Source organism: Pelobates fuscus, chromosome 8, assembly GCF_036172605.1.
Source record: "Pelobates fuscus isolate aPelFus1 chromosome 8, aPelFus1.pri, whole genome shotgun sequence".
NCBI lineage: Eukaryota > Metazoa > Chordata > Amphibia > Anura > Pelobatidae > Pelobates > Pelobates fuscus.
Window position 1 is genome coordinate 166,406,197 of NC_086324.1, and position 22,208 is coordinate 166,428,404.

Below are 22,208 nucleotides of genomic sequence, written 5' to 3' on the forward strand. Positions count from 1 at the left end.
GATGCGTAAGGTATTAGGAAGAGCTAAACGATACGCAACTGGATTGATACGGGTCAGCACCCTGTAGGGTCCAATATAACGAGGAGCGAACTTCATGGAGGGCACTTCTAAACGGATGTTCCTCGTGCTCAGCCATACCCTATCACCTGGAACAAAGACCGGAGCCGCCTTTCTACGTTTATCAGCGTGTTTCTTGACCAACATAGAGTTGTGCACAAGGATTTGTCGAGTTTGATCCCACAACTTCCTCAAATTGGCAACATGAACATCAACCGACGGCACCCCCTGGGAAGGGGAATCCGAAGGAAGAATAGACGGATGAAAACCATAATTCATGAAGAAGGGGCTTGAATGAGTAGAATCGCAAACGAGATTGTTGTGTGCAAACTCCGCCCAAGGAATCAAACCGACCCAATCATCCTGGTGTTCAGAAACAAAGCATCGTAAATATTGTTCAATTTTCTGGTTGGTACGTTCAGCAGCTCCGTTAGACTGAGGATGATAGGCAGAAGAAAAGTTTAATTTAATACCAAGTTGAGAGCAGAAGGACCTCCAAAAGCGGGAAACAAATTGGGAGCCTCTGTCCGATACAATTTGAGAGGGTATCCCATGTAGGCGAAAAATCTCCTTAGCGAATATCTCTGCCAATTCGGGAGAAGACGGGAGTTTAGGCAGGGGAATGAAGTGTGCCATCTTAGTAAACCTGTCAACCACGGTGAGGATAACAGTCTGTCTTTTAGAGATAGGTAGATCGACAATAAAGTCCATGGCCAAACAGGACCATGGTTTTTCTGGAACCTCCAAGGGTTGCAGGAATCCACATGGAAGCGTATGGGGTTGTTTGGTTTTAGTACAAACTTCACATGCAGCGATGAACTCCTCAATGTCCCTCCGTAAAGCAGGCCACCAGAAGTCCTTAGAGATCAACGCGTAAGTTTTGCGGATACCAGGATGTCCCGCCATCTTGCTATTATGTAAACACTGTAAAAGTTCCAGTTGAAGAGCAGGAGGAACGAAATGACGGCCCGCAGGAGTCTGTTTAGGTGCTAGATGTTGCAACTTAATGATCTCGGCCAGTAATGGAGAATGAATCCTGAGATTCGTATTAGCAATGATATTGCATTTCGGAACTATAGAAGAAAGAACTGGTTCAGGTACAGTAGAAGGTTCATATTGGCGAGATAATGCATCGGCTTTAGAGTTTTTAGAACCAGGTCTGTAAGTCAGTACATAATTGAAGTGAGTCAGGAATAAGGACCAACGAGCTTGTCTAGAGGATAAGCGCTTAGCCTCCCCAATATAGGACAAGTTTTTGTGGTCCGTCAAAATCGTAATAGGGTGTAGGGTCCCCTCCAACAAATGTCTCCACTCCTTTAAGGCTTTAATGACTGCTAACAGTTCCCTTTCCCCGATGTCATATCTGCTCTCAGGCCCAGAAAATTTCTTAGAGAAGAAACCACAAGGGTGTAACGGTTTATCCACCCCTAACCTTTGAGACAGAACAGCCCCAACTGCTGTCTCAGAGGCATCGACCTCGAGCAAGAAAGGCAGAGTCGTATCAGGATGGACTAGAATGGGAGCCGAGGCAAAAAGTTCCTTGAGAGTCTTGAAAGCACCCAGAGCTTCCTTAGACCAGAACTTAGTATCAGCCCCTTGTTTGGTCATATTGGTAATAGGCGCAATGATAGAGGAGTATCCTTTAATGAAGCGCCTATAGTAGTTGGAAAAACCAATAAACCTTTGGATAGCCTTGAGTCCTTTGGGCAAGGGCCAGTCTAAAATAGATTGAAGTTTTACAGGATCCATTTTAAAACCCTCCCCAGAAATCACGTATCCAAGAAAGTCTACCTGAGACTGATCAAAACTGCACTTCTCCAATTTGCAATATAGACCATGTTGCAGCAGCTTGTGTAATACCTTTCTGACCTGTCTATGGTGAGTCTCAATCTCCTTAGAGTGTATTAGTATGTCGTCCAGGTAAACAATAACACAATCATGCTGAAACTCCCTAAGTACCTCATTAATCAAATCTTGAAATACTGCAGGAGCATTGCATAGTCCAAATGGCATAACAGTGTATTCGTAATGGCCATACCGGGTATTGAATGCCGTCATCCACTCGTGACCTTGCTGGATTCTCACCAAATTGTAAGCCCCTCTGAGATCTAACTTGGTGAAGATTTTGGAGCCCTTAAGACGATCAAATAACTCGGTAATCAGTGGGATAGGATAGGCATTTCTGACAGTTATTTTATTCAAGCCTCGGTAATCGATACAAGGTCTCAGCGTGCCATCCTTCTTCTTAATGAAAAAGAACCCAGCCCCGGCCGGAGAAGAAGACCTCCTGATGAATCCCTTTTCTAAATTCTCCCGAATATACTCCTCTAGAACCGAGTTTTCCTGAACAGACAAAGGATATACATGGCCCCTCGGAGGCATAGTGCCGGGTAGAAGCTTAATCTTACAGTCAAATGACCTGTGTGGAGGCAAAGAATCGGCATTCTTCTTGTCAAACACTGCCCTTAAGTCTAGGTAAAGGTCTGGTATTTGTCTTTCTGTGGACTGAGTAGGATTCTCCGGTATGTTAATATTAGCTAATGGAGAAACCTTGCACAAACACCGATCCTGGCAGCCCTGGCCCCACGAGAGTATCTCTCCTAACTCCCAATCGATAATAGGGTTATGTTTTTTCAACCATGGGTACCCCAGAACTATGGGAACGGAAGGAGACGAAATGAGCAGAAGAGATAAATTCTCCACGTGTAGGATACCCACATTTAAATTAATGGGTATGGTCTCACGAAAGATAACAGGGTCTAGTAGTGGTCTACCATCTATGGCCTCAACGGCCAAAGGTGTCTCCCTTAGCTGGGATGGGAAATTGTTCTTACTAGCAAAGGCTTGGTCGATAAAATTCTCAGCAGCACCGGAATCTATCAATGCCATAGCCCTTACTACTTCCTTCCCCCAAGTTAAGGAAACTGGTAGCAGAAGCCTGTGATCTTTATAATCAGGAGTAGAGGACAAAATAGAAACACCCAAGGCCTGTCCTCTAGAGAGACTTAGGTGCGAGCGTTTCCCGGGCGGTTAGAACAGTTCGAGAGTAAATGACCCTTGGCTCCACAATACATACACAAACCCTCTCTTCTCCTGTGCTGTCTTTCCTCCTCAGAGAGGCGGGTATACCCTTTCTGCATAGGTTCAGTAAGCAAAGATATCGTGGAGTCAGGACTTGGAACAGCGGGAGCTAACCTAAAAGAAGGTCTCTGGTTCCCCTCTCGAGTGTTCTGTCTCTCTCTTAGACGTTCATCTATACGAGAGATGAGCGAAATTAAATCCTCTAAATTCTCAGGGAGTTCTCTGGTAGCAACCTCATCAAGGATTACATCAGATAGGCCATTCAAAAATACATCCATATACGCCTGCTCATTCCACTTGATTTCTGCCGCCAGAGACCTGAACTCTAGTGCATAATCCACCAGTGTTCGGTTCTCCTGTCTCAGGCGCAACAGTAATCTGGCTGCATTAATCTTTCTACCTGGAGGGTCAAATGTTCTTCTAAAAGCAGCTACAAATGCGTTATAGTTATAAACTAATGGATTATCGTTCTCCCATAGTGGGTTGGCCCATCTCAGAGCTTTCTCAATGAGTAGGGTGATAATAAATCCTACTTTTGCCCTATCTGTAGGATAAGAGCGAGGTTGCAATTCAAAGTGGATACTAATTTGGTTTAAAAAACCACGACACTTCTCAGGAGCCCCACCATAGCGTACTGGGGGGGTAATGTGAGAAGAAGCACCCACTGTGGCTACCTCTAGACCTGAACCGACAGGAGAAACAGGGGTATTACGTATCTCCTCTGGTGGTTTATTGGCACAAGCTAATAGAGCCTGTAGCGCAAGCGCCATCTGATCCATTCTGTGATCCATGGCTTCAAACCTAGGATCAGGAGCAGCCAGCTGACTGTTTGTACTTGCAGGATCCATTGGCCCTGTCGTAATGTCAGGATCGGGACAGGGATCCAACACGCAGAGTACAAACAGTAGCCAGATACGTATACCGGACCTTAGAATGGCCGGACTAACGTAAGTAGTACAGTATAGAATGGTCAAAGACAAGCCGAGGTCGAGGGTAACAGAAGACAGGTAAGCGAGAGACAAGCCGAATCAAGGGTAACAGAGATAAGCAGAGTAAGGTAAACAAGCCGGGTCAAAACCAAAAGGGATAATAGAATACACAAGCACTGAGTGACTAGAACAAGCTAGAACCACGACAGGGCAATGAGCTAATGAAAGAAGCTCTGTTAAATACCCTGTTCAGAGCAGTAACCACGCCCCCAAGGCGTCCTGATTGGTCCTGCAGCCATTGACTGACAGGTTGTTCTGGGGGAGTGTCCTGATGACTACTTCCTGCCTAGATGCTGTAAAAGGCAGTCACTCCCTCGCGGCCGGCCTAGCATGACCGGATAGACCGCGGGGAAGGGAGCCATCAGACCGTCTGGATGGAGGAACAGCTAAGTCTCTACCTCTTTTGGAGGTAGAGACCACAGGTACCCTGACAGTTTCAAATTGTAATGGGGTCTTGCCCTTTACTGCGTTAAGGAGTCTGTTCTTGTCGGCTAGGGTTTGGCAGCAGAGAATAATGTCTCGTGGGGCCTGAGCTGGGGCTTGTGAGGATTTTGCTATGCGGTACATACCGTCGAAGGCTATTTGTTTAGCATTTTTTGCGGGCATGATGGAGGAGACTAGGCGCCTCACAAAGTGAGGGAGTTCCTCAGGCGGGAGGGTGTCTGCTACTCCGCGGATTTTGATGTTCTTGTTCCGTTCTCTATCCTCCAGCTGGGCCATCCGGATGCCTTGGTGAACCTGTGCTGTTTGTAGTAGTTGTACGGTGTCATTAATTGTGTCCATGCCCTGTTGCAGGCTTGCAATATCCCCTTCGGCCTGTAGGACCCTGTTTGTTACTGCTTGTACCTCCGTCTGCACTGTTTTGAGTTCCGCTGAAAATGTTTGCTGGATGTGTACCAACAGGTTGTAAATGTCCTGTTTAGTGGACGGTGCATGTCCATCTGCGATCGCCGGGGCCTCCGGCATAGAGAGCTGTGCAGCAGGTTGGTCGGGTGCTTTAGCAGGGCCTGGGGGTATTGCATCCCTGGTCCTGGAGGTCAGCATGTGGCCGATGTCCTGGCTCTCTCTGGCTGAGGGTTGAGTCGTTTTCTGGGATTTGCGCACCATATCTCCTATCAATGAGGTTTGGCTGTGGCACTCTAGGGTTGCTTCCCTTGTTAGGCCCGCTCCGAGCCAGTATGAGTCGCTTTGCAGCCGTAAATTTCCCACGTGGTAGGCCCGAGAGCCTCGGCGCCGGGTTTTGGCGGTCGCGGGACAAACGAAGGGCATCCGGGTATTCGTGGGTACCTCCTCTGCTGGTTGGAGGTATTTGTGTCCCGGTCTCTGCGCTTATTTTCCCGGTTATTGGCGATTTTTCGTGGCTAGCCACGGAGCTACGGGAAAGTGCGTCCGCTTCGGATCACTGCTTGGCTCCCTAAATATATATATTTTAATATCAAAATACAGTTAGAATAAAATTTCATATAGAAATGTAATTTTTTAAAAAATTTTATTAGTTTACATTTTTTTAATTCAATTTAATTTACTTATTATTTGTATTTTATAATAAAATATATATACAATATATATAGTTATTATATATATTATATATATATACGAGTGTAATTTAATTATAAGTGTATTTTTATATTAATATATGTGCATATTAATATAAAAATACACTTAGTATGACATTATATATATATATATATATATATATATATAAATGATATATAGACATATATTATATAATATAATATATGTCTATATATCATATATATACACACATATATAATAATTTTTATTAACATGTACCTTTATTTATTTTTTCAGATTTTACAGTTGCAGGGAGACTGCCTGTCAGCACAGACAGTCCCCCTGCAGGCAGACACATGGACACCTATTGTGGCCATGTGATCACCCTGTTGAGCGATCACATGGCCACAGGGGTCCTAATTCGCCATGGGGAGGCTGTCTGGGCTGCAGGCAGTCTCCCCACAACGGGAGCAACGCCGATCGCCGCCGGGGGAACGACGGCGATCGGGTAAGTACATTGCACCGTTAGGACGGTTCAGGACCGAAAATGCCGATGACGGTCCTGAACCGTCCTCGGTCGCTAAGGGGTTAATATTAAAATACACTTAGTGTATATATATCATTTTATTTTAAACTGTTTTAAATTTAAAAAAAAAATGTCATCCAGCAGGGGGACTACCTGTAATTACAGGCACTCCCTCTGCTAGCACTGCTATGGACGGCTATGCCATGTGATCGTGAGGTAAGGACCTCGCTATCACATGGCCCAGGAGGGCCAGAACGGCAGCAGGAGGACTCCCTGAGCTGCCAGGTGAGTCCCCCCAACGCGATTACCGGCATGGGATCGCTGCCGACCGGGTAAGTACATAGGACGGCGGGGACATGCTATGCCGCCCACCAGCGTTAAGAGCCGGGTCCCCAAGGACAGCATAGCACACCCACCTTCCTTAAGGGATTAACAACTATCAATGGTTCTCATCTTACATCCACAGCTGCAGTTCCTGCTTCCAGTTTTCTCCTGCAGGAAAATCCAGGTAGCTGTACAGAGCTAGGCAGAGCCATGCAGAACTACACTCTGTGACTGAAACCGTTCAGCTGACACTCTGTAGCGCTAACCAGATCCTCCTAAACTTTGCAGGGGTTCCCAACCCAGTCTTCAAAGTACCCTTAACAGTCCAGGATTTAGGGATTACCCAGTTGTGTCTAAAATACCTTAGACACAGCAGGGTAATCCCTAAATCCTGGACTGTAAGGGGTACTTTGAAGACTGGGTTGGGAACCCCTGTCCTAAAGGAAAATACCAGAAGCTGGGAGTGTGTACAGAGACAGCAGGCATGTTATCAAACTGTATTAACCCCTTAAGGACGCGGGACGGTTCAGGACCGTCATCGGCATTTTCCCATTGCCGACCGACGACGGTCCTGAACCGTCCTTAATTTAAAATGTACTTACCCGATCGCCGTCGTTCCCCCGGCGGCGATCGGCGGTGCTCCCGGTGTGGGGAGACTGCCTGCAGCCCAGACAGTCTCCCCATGGCGGATTAGGACCCCTGTGGCCATGTGATCGCCCAACAGGGCGACCACATGGTCACAATAGGTGTCCATGTGTCTGCCTGCAGGGGGACTGTCTGTGCTGACAGGCAGTCTCCCTGCTAGTGTAAAATCATTAAAAAAAATGTAAAGTTAAAGTTAATAAAAAAATATATTATTATATATGTGTATATATATATATATGATATATAGACATATATTATACCTATATAATATATGTCTATATATCATATATATAATGTCATGCTAAGTGTATTTTTTTTTTTTTTTTTTTTAATTCTTTATTTTTACTGTGCAAGCAAGATACAGGCATATGTAATGTGCCACAACAGCACGTATTGAACATGCAACAAGCATTCGATTTGGCACTTGGATTCTGCACATTTTAGTAATTGTGGTAAAACAAGCTAGACATAAATTTAGGCATGTAGCAAAGAAATGACACGGTAAACACATGGCAGTAGTCGGTAGTGAGATAACGGATTAAACGTTCACTGTTCTAACTGACAGTATAAAGGTATGCATTTTAGATTAAGACGTGTATCTGGTTTCTTCTATATAGGTATACTGCTATCACACACATATCTAAGTAAGTAGTTATGTTGCAGGCTATTCATGTATGTCTGCTTATATGTAATAATAGAGCCCACTGACAGTGTGAGTGATCTAGACATAAGAATGTTTAAGTGAACACAGGGTTAACATGCTTTGAGGATGTGAGGTGGGTGCAGATAGTGGGAGACATAAGGTCACACGATTATAGCTTATTATGTAGAGTGACCGCTGGAGTGCAGTTTAAACATTGTGGTATGGTATACTACCAGGGGAAAATAGTGGCCATCAGTATCATGGGGGATTCAGAGTTAGGCAACAAAGTCCACTGTCCTGAACGAGTTTCTGGATCAGCCGATCCCCTTATTCGGAAAGCTCTTGGGGCACGCAAAGAGGTGGGTGGCTTCTCTATTCTCCTCCGTGGGGGATCCCAGCACTTGACGGGTGGCCCGGTGGCGGGAGTGGCTGCTCAAGTCTCTCTGCTTGGCCTCCGCTTGGACTGTATGGTCAGAGGTAAGTTTATGGTGTACTCTCCTGTGCCCGCTGCGTTCGGCTGTTCTCCGCCGCTTCTTAATTGCCCGCTGCTTCGTAGGATGTCGCCTGGGTGGTTTGAGTACGGCGGATAGTAGCCCAGTGTGAGCCTTTTCCCCTGGATTCATCGGTTTACGACCTGCCTTCCGACTGGAGGGGTGACAGGGTGGGTGCACACCCGCTTGGGTCCGTCGCCCAGGGTGGGTCGGGCGGGTCTCTGCTGGCGCACTCTCCTGTTTCACGTGTGAGACAAGGGGAGGAGGCCTGTGCTGTAGATTTCTCCAAAACGCTTTGCAGATCCGATTAAATCTGTTCTCAAAGCGCCGTCTCCATTGCTGGAGTTCCAGGTCCTCCTCGGTGTGCTCGGAGCATGGCACAGCGGCCATCTTGGGCGCCTTGCGTGGCATGTCGTCGGGCCGCGATTCTCCCCCTATGGGGCGAGTATGCATCTCCAGCGGGGACCGGGATATCCCCCACCGGTCCATAGGGGGGGGTAACAAGGGAACACGAGAGCTGCCATGCGATGCTAGCCCTGTGTCGAGAGATCGGCCGCCTCCCCCGGCAATCAGGTGGCTTGGCATGCTAGGCCTCAGATGCGGTTGTCTGTCAGACGGCTGCGATTGCCTCGTGTGTGGTATCAAAACATTCAGCGTCGCTTCGCCTGTCTGCCGGTAGCCCGGTTTGTGATTTTTCAGGTCTGTAATCCGTCGTTTGTCCGGTTTAAGTGCAGTGTAGAGCGGGAGCTGTGCCTGCATGCTTCTGCTCCGCTCCATGCTCAAACCCCGCCCCCTAAGTGTATTTTTATATTAATATGTACATATATTAATATAAAAATACACTTATAATTAAATTACACACGTATATATATAATATATATAATAACTATATATATTGTATATATATATATATTATTATAAAATACAAATAATAAGTAAATTAAATTAAATAAAAAAATTAAAAATAATAATAAAAAATGTAAAAAAAATTATATATCTATACGAAATTTTATTCTAACTGTATTTTCATATTAATATATATATATTTATATCAAAATACACTTAGAATGAAATTGTATATATATCTATGTATATATAAATAAATAAAAAGAATACAAACTATTCATATGTCCATATAAAAAATTACATAAATAATTATATAAATATACACGTAGACTTCAAATATATAAATATGCATATATATTTAAATTCTACGTGCGTATTTATGTAATATTTTTACATAATGAAGTTATTTTATTGATTGCAATTTAAGGGACCTGCCTGCCAACCCAGGCCGAAAGTCCAGAGAATTTAATTTGCTATCATTGTATTTTACCCTGTAACGTTCTATGACACCCTAAAACCTGTACATGGGGGGTACTGTTTTACTCGGGAGACTTCGCTGAACACAAATATTAGTGATTCAAAACAGTAAAACATATCACAGCGATGATATTGTCAGTGAAAGTGACTTTTTTTGCATTTTTCACACACAAACAGCACTTTTACTGATGATATAATTGTTGTGATACATTTTCCAGTTTTGAAACACTAATATTTGTGTTCAGCAAAGTCTCCTGAGTATAACAGTACCCCCCATGTACAGGTTTTATAGCGTTTTTGAAAGTTACAGGGTCAAATATATGGGTCAAATATTTTTACATTGAAAATGGCCAGGTTGGTTACGTTGCCTTTGAGAGCGTATGGTAGCCCAGGAATGAGAATTACCCCCATGATGGCATACCATTTGCAAAAGAAGACAACCCAAGGTATTGCAAATGGGGTATGTCCAGTCTTTTTTAGTAACCACTTAGTCACAAACACTGGCCAAAATTAGCGTTCAATTTAGTTTTTTACTTTTTTCACACACAAACAAATATGAACGCTAACTTTGGCCAGTGTTTGCGACTAACTGGCTACTAAAAAAGTCTGGACATACCCCATATTGAATACCCTGGGTTGTCTACTTTAAAAAAAATATGTACATGTGGGATGTTGTTCAGAGATTTATGACAGATAATAGTGTTACAATGTCACTATTGATACATTTTAAAAATGTATGTTTTGAAACCGCAATATCCTACTTGTACTTATAGCCCTATAACATGCAAAAAAATAGCAAAAAGCATGTAAACACTGGGTATTTTTAAACTCAGGACAAAATTTTGAATCTATTTAGCAGTTTTTTTCATTCGCTTTTGTAGATGAGTAAAAGATTTTTCACATAAAAGTAAAAAAACATGTATTTTTTTCAATTTTTCATCATATTTTTTAAAAATTAAATTACATGAGATTACATAAATAATGGTATGTAAAGAAAGCCCCCTTTGTCCTGAAAAAAACAATATATAATTTGTATGGGAACAGTAAATGAGAGAGCGGAAAATTACAGCTAAACACAAACACCACAAAAGTGTAAAAAGATGCCTGGTCGCAAATGTACAACATCGCAAAAAAAGTCCGGTCCTTAAGGGGTTAAAATGATTTGACCACTTACCATGGGACGGTGCCAGGGTGGTGGTAGTGGTTATTGTGCTTGTGTCAGAGTTGGAATGTTATTGTTGGTAAAATAAGGGTTTTCCAGGTGCCAACATGCCTTTAATCTAAATCAGGGCTTGAGAAATTTGTTTGGAACCTAAGAGCCAGCTTAAACCATTAGGAGGCATTTTTTTTTTTTTTAAACAAACCTTTATTTTTAATGACAAAAATACAATTCTTAAAGGGACACTATAATCACCAGAACCACTACAGCTTAATGTAGTGCTTCTGGTATCTATAGCCTGTCCCATCAGTCTTTTCAATGTATTGATGATCTCAGCCATGGAGGCGGGCACGGCATGGAAGAAAAGGTGAATAAAAACACCTTTACCATGCGATTGGAGGGGGATGGTCCTCAAAACACACACTCACTGACAGACACACACACACACTCACTGACAGACAGACAGTCACACACTAATACTGACACACTCACAAATGGTTAATTTTTCTTTTATTTTAATTTAAGTCCACCCAGCCTCCCTACTTTTGGGAGAGCTGGAGTGGATACTTTCCCTTTGGTCCTTTTCCCTCACGCTCGGTTTAGTGATGCCAGGGCCGGAGTGGCGTCATATAATAGATGTGAGGAAGGCTGAACTTGATGGCTACATGTCTCTTTTCAGCTTTGTAACAATGTAACATAAATGAAAGGTTTATTACTGTGTGACAGCAAGGCCAACAAACAGGGTTACATCCGGAACTTGCAGAGAGAAATGTACAGCTTTCAGATGGAATAATAGTATAAACAGAATGCACCCAGAATTGAATAGATAGAACATTTAGTATTCCTAGTGTGAATGTAACACGGGTATAAACAAAATGTAATGGTTTTGGAGGAAATACAAAGTATTTATTATAGTGAGATTTTAAAAAGATCAAGCGTCTACTGTTACTACTACAGATTAACAAAAGTGACACTTTTGACTCATCTTGCCTGAACTGCATAGTCAGCTTTACTTTAATTTGCTGAGATCTTATTGTTGCTACAATAGCATTAATATCCATCTGTATTAAGTGGTAACACTTAACAAGATACCCTAAGATACCTCGTAACATATCCACAGCTTGGAGTGTTCTTTTAACCAAATTGTACTCTTCAAACGAGTACTTGTCAGAGTACAAACAACTTTGTTTAACTTAAAGCGGCACTGTCATGCCGAACTTACCTTTCCTCAATCTCTTCCTCTTCTCCCCCTCTCTCAGGATCTGTTCTTCTTTTCTTCCTGTCTTCTTTAGTTTTCTTTAAAACCATAAGACAAAGTAGGGACTCTTTGTCTTATGGGATTCCTCCGCTTGACCAGCTCTGACCAGCGGAGGAGCAAAGTGTGCTTCATTTCCGCTGGTCAGAGCAATTTTCCCATGATCCCTAGCTTTCCTCCCTGTTCCCACAATGCTTCCTGTCAGTATTGCCAAACGTCCTGTCACTTAGACAGAACGCCGGCAAAACTGCCGAATTGCATCCTAACAGAATTCTCCATTGGTGTTAGGATGCAATTCGGTACTTTGTTTGTATCGGAATTTCATTCTAATGAATGAAACTCCGATCCTATTCATTGCCGCGGCTGCATCTTGCAGCCGCTTAGTAGATGACTCCCTAATTCCCACGGTATCAGGGAGCTATCTACTAAAAGGCTGAAAGACCTGAATTGGTCTTTCAGCCAACTTTACTGATACTAAGTAAAGATTACTTAGTATTAGTAAATAATATGCCCCTACTCGCTATACCGCGAGTAGGGGCATGTCTAGTAAGCAGTGAGCAGCCCGTGGCTGCTCACTGTAAAAAACAAAAAAAAACCGAATAAACACCCCCCCTCCCCTGCGCGGGGGTTAAAGATTGGGGGGGGGGGCCCTATTGTCCTCCCCCCCTGGCCCCCACCCCTGCGCGGTGGGTGGGGGCCCTAATAAAACAATAAGGGGGGGGACCTATTGTCCTCCCCCCCTGGCCCCCACCCCTGAGCGGTGGGTGGGGGCCCTAATAAAACAATAAGGGGGGGGACCTATTGTCCTCCCCCCCTGGCCCCCACCCCTGCGCGGTGGGTGGGGGCCCTAATAAAACAATAAGGGGGGGGACCTACTGTCCTCCCCCCCGGCCCCCACCCCTGAGCGGTGGGTGGGGGCCCTAATAAAACAATAAGGGGGGGGGACCTACTGTCCTCCCCCCCGGCCCCCTCCCCTGAGCGGTGGGTGGGGGCCCTAATAAAACAATAAGGGGGGGGGACCTACTGTCCTCCCCCCCTGGCCCCCACCCCTGCGCGGTGGGTGGGGGCCCTAATAAAACAATAAGGGGGGGGACCTACTGTCCTCCCCCCCTGGACCCCACCCTTGCGCGGTGGGTGGGGGCCCTAAATGACCCCCCCCCCATCAAGGTGACTAGGGGTCCCAAGCCCCTAGTCACCCCCCACCCAAAACATTCTATCCCCTACCTACCCCCCTCACCCTAAAAATAGTGAGGGGGGAATAAAATAACTAACCTGTAAAAAAAAAAAAAAATTAAACTTACCATTTGACGTCTTCTTTTTTCTAAATTCTTCTTACTTCAGCCCCCCAAAAGGCCAAATAAAAATCCATAAACCCGTCGCACTTTAAAAAAAACCAAAAAAAAAAAAAAACGAGCGCAAACAAAAATTAATCCATCTTCACCCATGGAGGGCACGCCGCGTACTGAGCTCCGCAGGGCGGGTCAAGGCTTATAAAGCCTTGCCCCGCCCTGCAATTAGGCTTAGAACACAATGATTGGTTGGTTTAAGCCAATCAGAGTGCTCTGTGTCATTTTACACAGCGTGGGAAAATTCAAAAGAACTTTCCCACGCTGTGTAAAATGACAGATCACTGTGATTGGATGGTTTTCAAGCCATCCAATCACAGTGCTCTGTGTCATTTTACAAGCGTGGGAAAATTCCAAAGAACTTTCCCACGCTTGTAAAATGACACAGAGCAGTGTGATTGGATGGATTTCAAGCCATCCAATCACAGTGCTCTGTGTCATTTTACACAGCGTGGGAAAATTGAACTTTCCCACGCTGTGTAAAATGACACAGAGCACTGTGATTGGATGGTTTGAAATCCATCCAATCATAGTGCTCTGTGTCATTTTACAAGCGTGGGAAAGTTCTTTGGAATTTTCCCACGCTTGTAAAATGACACAGAGCACTGTGATTGGATGGCTTGAAAACCATCCAATCACAGTGATCTGTCATTTTACACAGCGTGGGAAAGTTCTTTTGAATTTTCCCACGCTGTGTAAAATGACACAGAGCACTCTGATTGGCTTAAACCAACCAATCATTGTGTTCTAAGCCTAATTGCAGGGCGGGGCAAGGCTTTATAAGCCTTGACCCGCCCTGCGGAGCTCAGTACGCGGCGTGCCCTCCATGGGTGAAGATGGATTAATTTTTGTTTGCGCTCGTTTTTTTTTTTGTTTTTTTTTAAAGTGCGACGGGTTTATGGATTTTTATTTGGCCTTTTGGGGGGCTGAAGTAAGAAGAATTTAGAAAAAAGAAGACGTCAAATGGTAAGTTTAATTTTTTTTTTTTTACAGGTTAGTTATTTTATTCCCCCCTCACTATTTTTAGGGTGAGGGGGGTAGGTAGGGGATAGAATGTTTTGGGTGGGGGGTGACTAGGGGCTTGGGACCCCTAGTCACCTTGATGGGGGGGGGGTCATTTAGGGCCCCACCCACCGCGCAAGGGTGGGGGCCAGGGGGGGAGGACAGTAGGTCCCCCCCCCTTATTGTTTTATTAGGGCCCCCACCCACCGCGCAGGGGTGGGGGCCAGGGGGGAGGACAGTAGGTCCCCCCCCCTTATTGTTTTATTAGGGCCCCCACCCACCGCGCAGGGGTGGGGGCCAGGGGGGAGGACAGTAGGTCCCCCCCCCTTATTGTTTTATTAGGGCCCCCACCCACCGCTCAGGGGTGGGGGCCGGGGGGGAGGACAGTAGGTCCCCCCCTTATTGTTTTATTAGGGCCCCCACCCACCGCTCAGGGGTGGGGGCCGGGGGGAAGGACAGTAGGTCCCCCCCCTTATTGTTTTATTAGGGCCCCCACCCACCGCGCAGGGGTGGGGGCCAGGGGGGGAGGACAATAGGTCCCCCCCCTTATTGTTTTATTAGGGCCCCCACCCACCGCGCAGGGGTGGGGGCCAGGGGGGGAGGACAATAGGTCCCCCCCCCTTATTGTTTTATTAGGGCCCCCACCCACCGCTCAGGGGTGGGGGCCGGGGGGGAGGACAGTAGGTCCCCCCCCTTATTGTTTTATTAGGGCCCCCACCCACCGCGCAGGGGTGGGGCCCAGGGGGGGAGGACAATAGGTCCCCCCCCTTATTGTTTTATTAGGGCCCCCACCCACCGCGCAGGGGTGGGGGCCAGGGGGGGAGGACAATAGGTCCCCCCCCCTTATTGTTTTATTAGGGCCCCCACCCACCGCGCAGGGGTGGGGGCCAGGGGGGAGGACAATAGGTCCCCCCCCCTTATTGTTTTTATTAGGGCCCCCAACCACCGCTCAGGGGTGGGGGCCGGGGGGGAGGACAGTAGGTCCCCCCCTTATTGTTTTATTAGGGCCCCCACCCACCGCGCAGGGGTGGGGGCCAGGGGGGGAGGACAATAGGTCCCCCCCCTTATTGTTTTATTAGGGCCCCCACCCACCGCGCAGGGGTGGGGGCCAGGGGGGGAGGACAATAGGTCCCCCCCCCCTTATTGTTTTATTAGGGCCCCCACCCACCGCTCAGGGGTGGGGGCCGGGGGGGAGGACAGTAGGTCCCCCCCCTTATTGTTTTATTAGGGCCCCCACCCACCGCGCAGGGGTGGGGGCCAGGGGGGGAGGATAATAGGTCCCCCCCCCTTATTGTTTTATTAGGGCCCCCACCCACCGCGCAGGGGTGGGGGCCAGGGGGGAGGACAATAGGTCCCCCCCCTTATTGTTTTATTAGGGCCCCCACCCACCGCGCAGGGGTGGGGGCCAGGGGGGGAGGACAATAGGTCCCCCCCCCTTATTGTTTTTATTAGGGCCCCCACCCACCGCTCAGGGGTGGGGGCCGGGGGGGAGGACAGAAGGTCCCCCCCCCTTATTGTTTTATTAGGGCCCCCATCCACCGCGCAGGGGTGGGGGCCGGGGGGACAGTAGGTCCCCCGTTATTACCATTTTTTTTTTTTTTTACAGTGAGCAGCCACAGGCTGCTCACTGTTTAGTGGACATACCCCTACTCGCGGTATAGCGAGTAGGGGTATTGGGGAGATTTTAATCTCCCTTGTCCTATTATGGGGGTCATATTGACCCCCATAGAGTAAGGAGGGGACCTGGGGGGCTTAGGAAGTGGCGAGGAGCACTGCTCCCTGCCGCTTCTATAGTTACATATTACAAGGAGGGTGCTGCACGCCGGTAGCTCCCTCCTTGTAATAAACTGAAGGAACAAACTAACACTGATACTCAGTGTTAGTTTGTTCATCTGATTTTTTCTATTCATTCATTCGTCTGTCTGATGAATGAATGCATAGGTGAAATTCCCGTTCGCATGTCCAGGTGTTTCACTGGGCATGTGCGGGAATCTCACAGTCTGTCTAGTGTGGGTAGATGACGTGTCCCACAGGGACTTCACCTACCCACACAAAGATGGCGGCGCCCTGAATAAAGATCGGGGCAGAAGATAAAGAATTAAAAAGAGGTAATGTGGGGGGCTTAGGGGCATTTGGGGGTGACTAGGGGGTCGATTGGATGTAGTGGAGGCGGGAGGGGGGTTAAAAAAAAAACGGGATTCGGCATGACAGTGCCGCTTTAATAGTGAATTAAATGTAATTATAAATTGTGTGTTGACAGCAAATATATAGATTACGAGGAAAACCTATTTAAAATTTAAAAATCAACCCCCACGTCAATCAATTGATTAACATAATATGCTAAAGAACTGACTGACAGGGGAGAGCAGGAGAACCCCTACAGGCAGTCCTCGTGCTACATGCACTGTGGTTGCTATGGTTACTCTCTCTATATATTCAATATCTATAGGAGTGATTTCTGTTGAAGTGAACATGATATAACATATTCACTTTTAAACACTTAACAATAAATGAATAAAGTCGTGCTGAGATTATACGAATTCTATCTTGTGTCACATGGAATAAGTAATTCTAAGAAAGCAGGAATGTACACTATACAACTACTGAATATGTACTGCTGGCTTCTATATGAACCTCAAACTTACATTTCCCAGCTTAATGCTGGGGTTACTCGTAGTTAACTGCACGTTCACATTAACGTGTTTGTAATAATTGTTTACTCAGTTTGTGTTTATAAGATTGACTTTTATTTATAACAATATTTATTATCTCTGTATCTCTTTTCTTTCAGCTGATAAAGGATCTGAAACAAAAATAATTCACATTATAAATTCGGTAACGCTGGCTATTATTGCAATAATAATCATAGCGGCTTGTTGCTTTTGGATAAAATACAAAAATCTTAGTAAGTATGTCTTTATTGTTTTATAATGAAATATTTCATTGAGTTACATTATTATATTCTTAGAAAAAAAAAATAGATTGTGCAATGCACAATACGGACATCCTTATTTCCCCACAATCCACATGGGTTTATCCTGTGTTGTCTCACGGTACTTTATCTACAGACATCACTATTAAAGTCTATGGAAAAGTTTGTAGATAAATCATTTGAAAAGTTTTATCCTAGCACACTGGAATTATTTCTTATGCTGATTGAAATAAATTAAATGGAGGCCCAGGTCAGAAATTTACAGTCACAAGCTGTCGCTATTGACAACAGTTGGTACTTATAAGCGGCTGCTATTTACTGTCAGGTTTACAGTCTTATTGCTTCTCCCTTGGTCTAGTTTATTATGCTACACGTAAGGGAAAGTATTGTCTCACATGCTCTGAAAAAAAAGGTTTTTAGACACAGGGAACAATATAGAAGCAGATTAGACTCTCTAAGCACCAAAACAACTTTAGTTGAATTAAGTGGTTTTGGTGTATAGATCATGTCCCTGCAGTCTCACTGCTCAATTCTCTGCCATTTAGAAGTTAAAGGGGCATTTCAGACCTTGAAAGCACTTGAGCTTTCTGAAAAGCTTTCAGTGTGAAGAGTGTGTCCTCTTTTAATTTAATTTAGCAAAAAGGGCAGATTTCAGTAGAAATTGACACTTTTATAAATTAACCTGGTTACACCCCCTTGGCTTTCAAGCAGACTACCGGTCCTGTTACTTCCTGGTTTGGTTAGCTCAGTGGAGTTTAATGCAAGAGACAGCAATTGCACAGAGCACCTGCCTTTGATTTGCATTGAGCTGCATTGTGAAGACTATGATTGACAGCTAAGGAAAGTGTGGGCGGGGTTAGAAGAGGAGGGCTTGCAAGAGATCTGCAGGTTTTGCACACTGTTTTTAGATATATCCCCAATAAAAACATACATAAATAATTAAATGCAGGCAAGTTTTTATTTGGGGTATTATCTACTAAAGAGTGAGTTTTATCATTCTGTATTTTAACAGTGGAGTGTCCCTTTAAATTCCTTTGTTTATACAGCCCTAATCACACCTCCACTGGCTGCTTAAAATGGCCTTTAGGTTCAGTATATGTCCCCCATTCGGGAGCTTGCTCCCACCGAACGCCATTCAATTATCACCCATTTTACTGAACTTTGATGGAAGTTGAAATTATAGTGGTGTTCGGCCCATCGAGTGTCCGATTTGAGTTCCATGCACTCGACGACAAAACACCAATGTATGCATTCGAGGCTAAAGATGGCCACCGCCACATGTTCGTCTTTACGAACGATGGCCACCCGTTGAGGAAATCATCAAGATACTGATAGACTCCAACCATTTCAGCTACTCCTGACTCACAATTAGCTCTCAGCACACGGGGTTAAAGCAGAAAGATACTGATAAACTCCTTATTACTTTTGCAACTGGCAATATAATGAATCTGAAGTAGTAATATGGAACCAAGAGGTAGCTGACATGGTTAACATAATCAACAGTTATTACAGATTAAGACAGATTGAAATCAGAATCAGACAACTCCTCAGAGTCACTGCCCCAGTCCTGCAGTTTGAAGCTTCGCACTAGACAGGGCATGAGTGTCTAATGTCTCAGTTGTAGCTTGACTGCGCACTATAAAAAAAGATGGTGGGTATGTGCAGTTGGAAATATTAAAACTATTAGTAACGGGCAGCACAATGCTCTGTGCCATAAAGGCCCCTTTCTCCCTGTCAACCCTGGCATATGTATATTAATGACATATTTGAGTAAATTCCCTAGTTTAGTCAGCCCTCATGCAGTGACTAAGGCTCTTGAGGGAGAGAAAAAAATATAATAGTATACACTTAGGTTGGGCAGGGACCAGGAGCTGCTGCTGTGTTTACTTCCACAATGGCTTCTTTCTTCTTTGTCCTGTGGGCACTGTGGCCCCACCCTCTGGTGTTATCAGCCAATGATGGCCCCTAAATAGAAATTCCAATAGCATGCCTCCAATGATGGGCAATTGACTCTGTAGCCGGTATGGCTATTCAATGGAAATTCTTGAACTTCCCCCTTAAAGGAAACTAAGCATGTGCAAAACCTGCTGAAACATGACTTATATCAAACCAGCCCCATTTTTGACATGCCTAGATGCTCTCAGGTAAGTTTCTCCAAGCAGCTACCAATGATGGTGCAAGGGACCTGCAGAATGGAAACCTATTACAGAATTAAAGAGAAACTCATTCATCTTCTTGAAGTGGTCTGGGTGCTTGGTCCCTGTCTCACTGCAATGTTTGCCACGTCTACCAGACAGTCACTAGAGACGCTTCCTGCTGTCTAATAGATTTTTACTGCAAAGAGTGAGGACATGTAACATTTTCAAATTACCCATAGGAAAGCATTGATTCATTGCTTTCCTATTGGGAAGCTTCGATGTTCGCAAGGCAAACGTAGAGCATGTGCATTAGGTGTTACCATTGCCGTGACATTGCGGGAATAGAAAACCTAGTCAGCACCAATAGAATTGTAACCCTGGGCGTTGAGGTGCCCTAATATGTTAGGTACAGGGACAGATTGGAAAATAGCTAAAACTTACCACCATTCCAGCTCTGAGGCCAAGATCTCCCTGAAGCCCAACAGACGGCTGTTGTCACTCTACTTCACCGGGACTAATGTCATAGAACGGTGATGTTTCTGCTTTTCGATAAAATATAGTTCACAAATAAAGTCAGACATACAAAATGGCAGATTTTCTGTTTTCCTTTCCAAGAATAGCTTTTACATTATTTTTTTTTTCTAAATGTTGATTTTTATTCATCAACACTAATATTTCCCAGTTTGGAAGCAACTTGTTAACAAATGTATTCACTTTCACATCAGGATCACATCCTGCTCAGCCACGGAGCGTGGAGCGAGTAGTACAAGGAGAGGAGCATGTTGTGACACAACCAGTAGAATTAGGAGCATTACAAATTGCGGGTGAGTTTATTAGTCACAAGTGTATTATGAATCTGCAACTTGGCAATAGGGTTTCTCCAAGCACCATGATCACTTCAGTCATCTAAAGTAGTCCTGGTTCCAGTAGTTGGTGCATATGCGCAAAGTTGGACTATGAAACCAAGCTTAACTTTACTGCCAGATGGTTAACTCCTCTGGATCATGGCAGTGTCATTAGTCAGCCAAGACTAAGAGTTCTGGGCTGGTTAATGTAAATTTTGTGCATATTTCTATGCACATAGTTGCATTCATTGGCTAAGAGTGGTCATTAAAGCTTTCAGCCAATGAATGGAGACCGCATCAGTATCTAGACCTGCAAGGACCATTGGTCCAAAGTGTGGAACCCAGGTAAGAGGACAAACCATTTCAAAATTACATTACTGGAGAAGGAGTCAGCATACTCCTCACATCTTAGTTGCTTCAACTTTACTACAAACTGCCTTCTTCACACACACACTACACTACAAACAGCCCCCTTCACACAAACCACAAACAGGCCCCTCCACACACACTACACTGTAAACATCCATCCTCCTTCATACACACTCCTCCATAAACAGCTACCTTCACACACACACTACTCCACAAACAGCCCTCTCACACAAAGCACAAACAGGCCCCTCCACACACACTACTCCACAAACAGCTCCCTTCACACACACACAGTACTCCACAAACAGCCCCCTTCACACACAAACTACATTGCAAACACCCCCCTTCACACACTACTCCACAAACACCCCTCTTTACACACACAATACACCACAAACAGCCCCCTCCACACACACACACACTACACCACAAACGGCCCCCTCCACACACTACACTTCAAAAAGCCCCCTTCACACACAACCCCACAAGCAGGTTCCTCCTACCACGCAACTCCACAAGCTACATCTCCCCATGTGCAAACAAAACAATCAGGATTTCCCACATTACAACAATTTAATTTCTTATTTCTGGGGAGCATAAATCTTACTAGTAAGTATTGTGCTCTAACTTCAGGAAAGCATGTTTATAATCCTAGCGTTAAGAGTTTTCTATTAATAATAAATATCCTCCTAAAAACTGTACCAAATGATCAGAAGGTTAGGGGTTAAACAGAAGACCAGATTAATGTCCGAAAGGAAATCCAGGCTCCTTCCTATACTACTTACCCAATGTGTAGCGTGTAAAAGGTTAATAGTTGCTGCAGGCTCCCTTAAATGTGACACATTTAGAAATGTCCGCATTGTTTCTGCTTTTTGTTTGGACCAAACGTGATAACAAACATATTAGCTTTCACATCAGGATCAGATCCTGCTCAAGCACGGAGCATAGAGCAAGACGTACATGGAGAGGATCGCTTCATGGCACAAACATTAGACAATGGCGTCTCTGGGAAAAAAATTAGGAAAACTCCACTGTTGCAACAGCGACAAACTTGGCATTTGAAAAAGAGAAATTCAATCGATGCCAGAAGAAGCTTCATCAGTGAAGATTCTTCTTCCGTTGTATGGATTTTCTGTTTGTGAAACTCCAAAGTTTTTAGCCGTTGCACCAGTATCATCAAATTGTATCAAGTTTAATGGATTTGCTATTTATTCAGGTCCGACACGTCCAAAAGGCTGCCTTAGGGCACACTGGCTGTGTGGGCCAAAATCCGAGTGTCCGGCAGGAAGAAATCAGAGAGAAGAAATACACAAAGGGGCTGAGCGGAGTAAGACACACAAAGGGGGAAGGGAAGTTGTAAGAGATGCACAAGGGAGAAATACTCAATGGGGAAAAATAGGGGATACGATACACTAGAAGGGGGTAAGACATTTAAAGAGAAGATGTCCAAAAGTCCTTGCACCGGCCCTGTATGTACTATAACAACCTGGATTTTGTTGTGCAGTAAATACACAGCTTCCTACATCTACATTTACTCACAGACTGCTTAATACAAAATACAGATAATG

At 44.9% G+C, this 22,208-nt stretch overlaps 1 protein-coding gene across 1 annotated transcript in view; it reads left to right on the forward strand.

Annotated features, from left to right (window-relative positions):
- LOC134571345 (signal-regulatory protein beta-1-like) overlaps positions 1–22,208 on the forward strand; it is a 50,017-nt gene that overhangs the window by 17,907 nt on the left and 9,902 nt on the right. The window contains exons 5-6 of the mRNA XM_063429546.1: positions 17,148–17,261; positions 20,152–20,250. Of these exons, the coding sequence (XP_063285616.1) occupies positions 17,148–17,261; positions 20,152–20,250 (213 nt within the window). The remainder of the gene's footprint in view (positions 1–17,147; positions 17,262–20,151; positions 20,251–22,208) is intronic.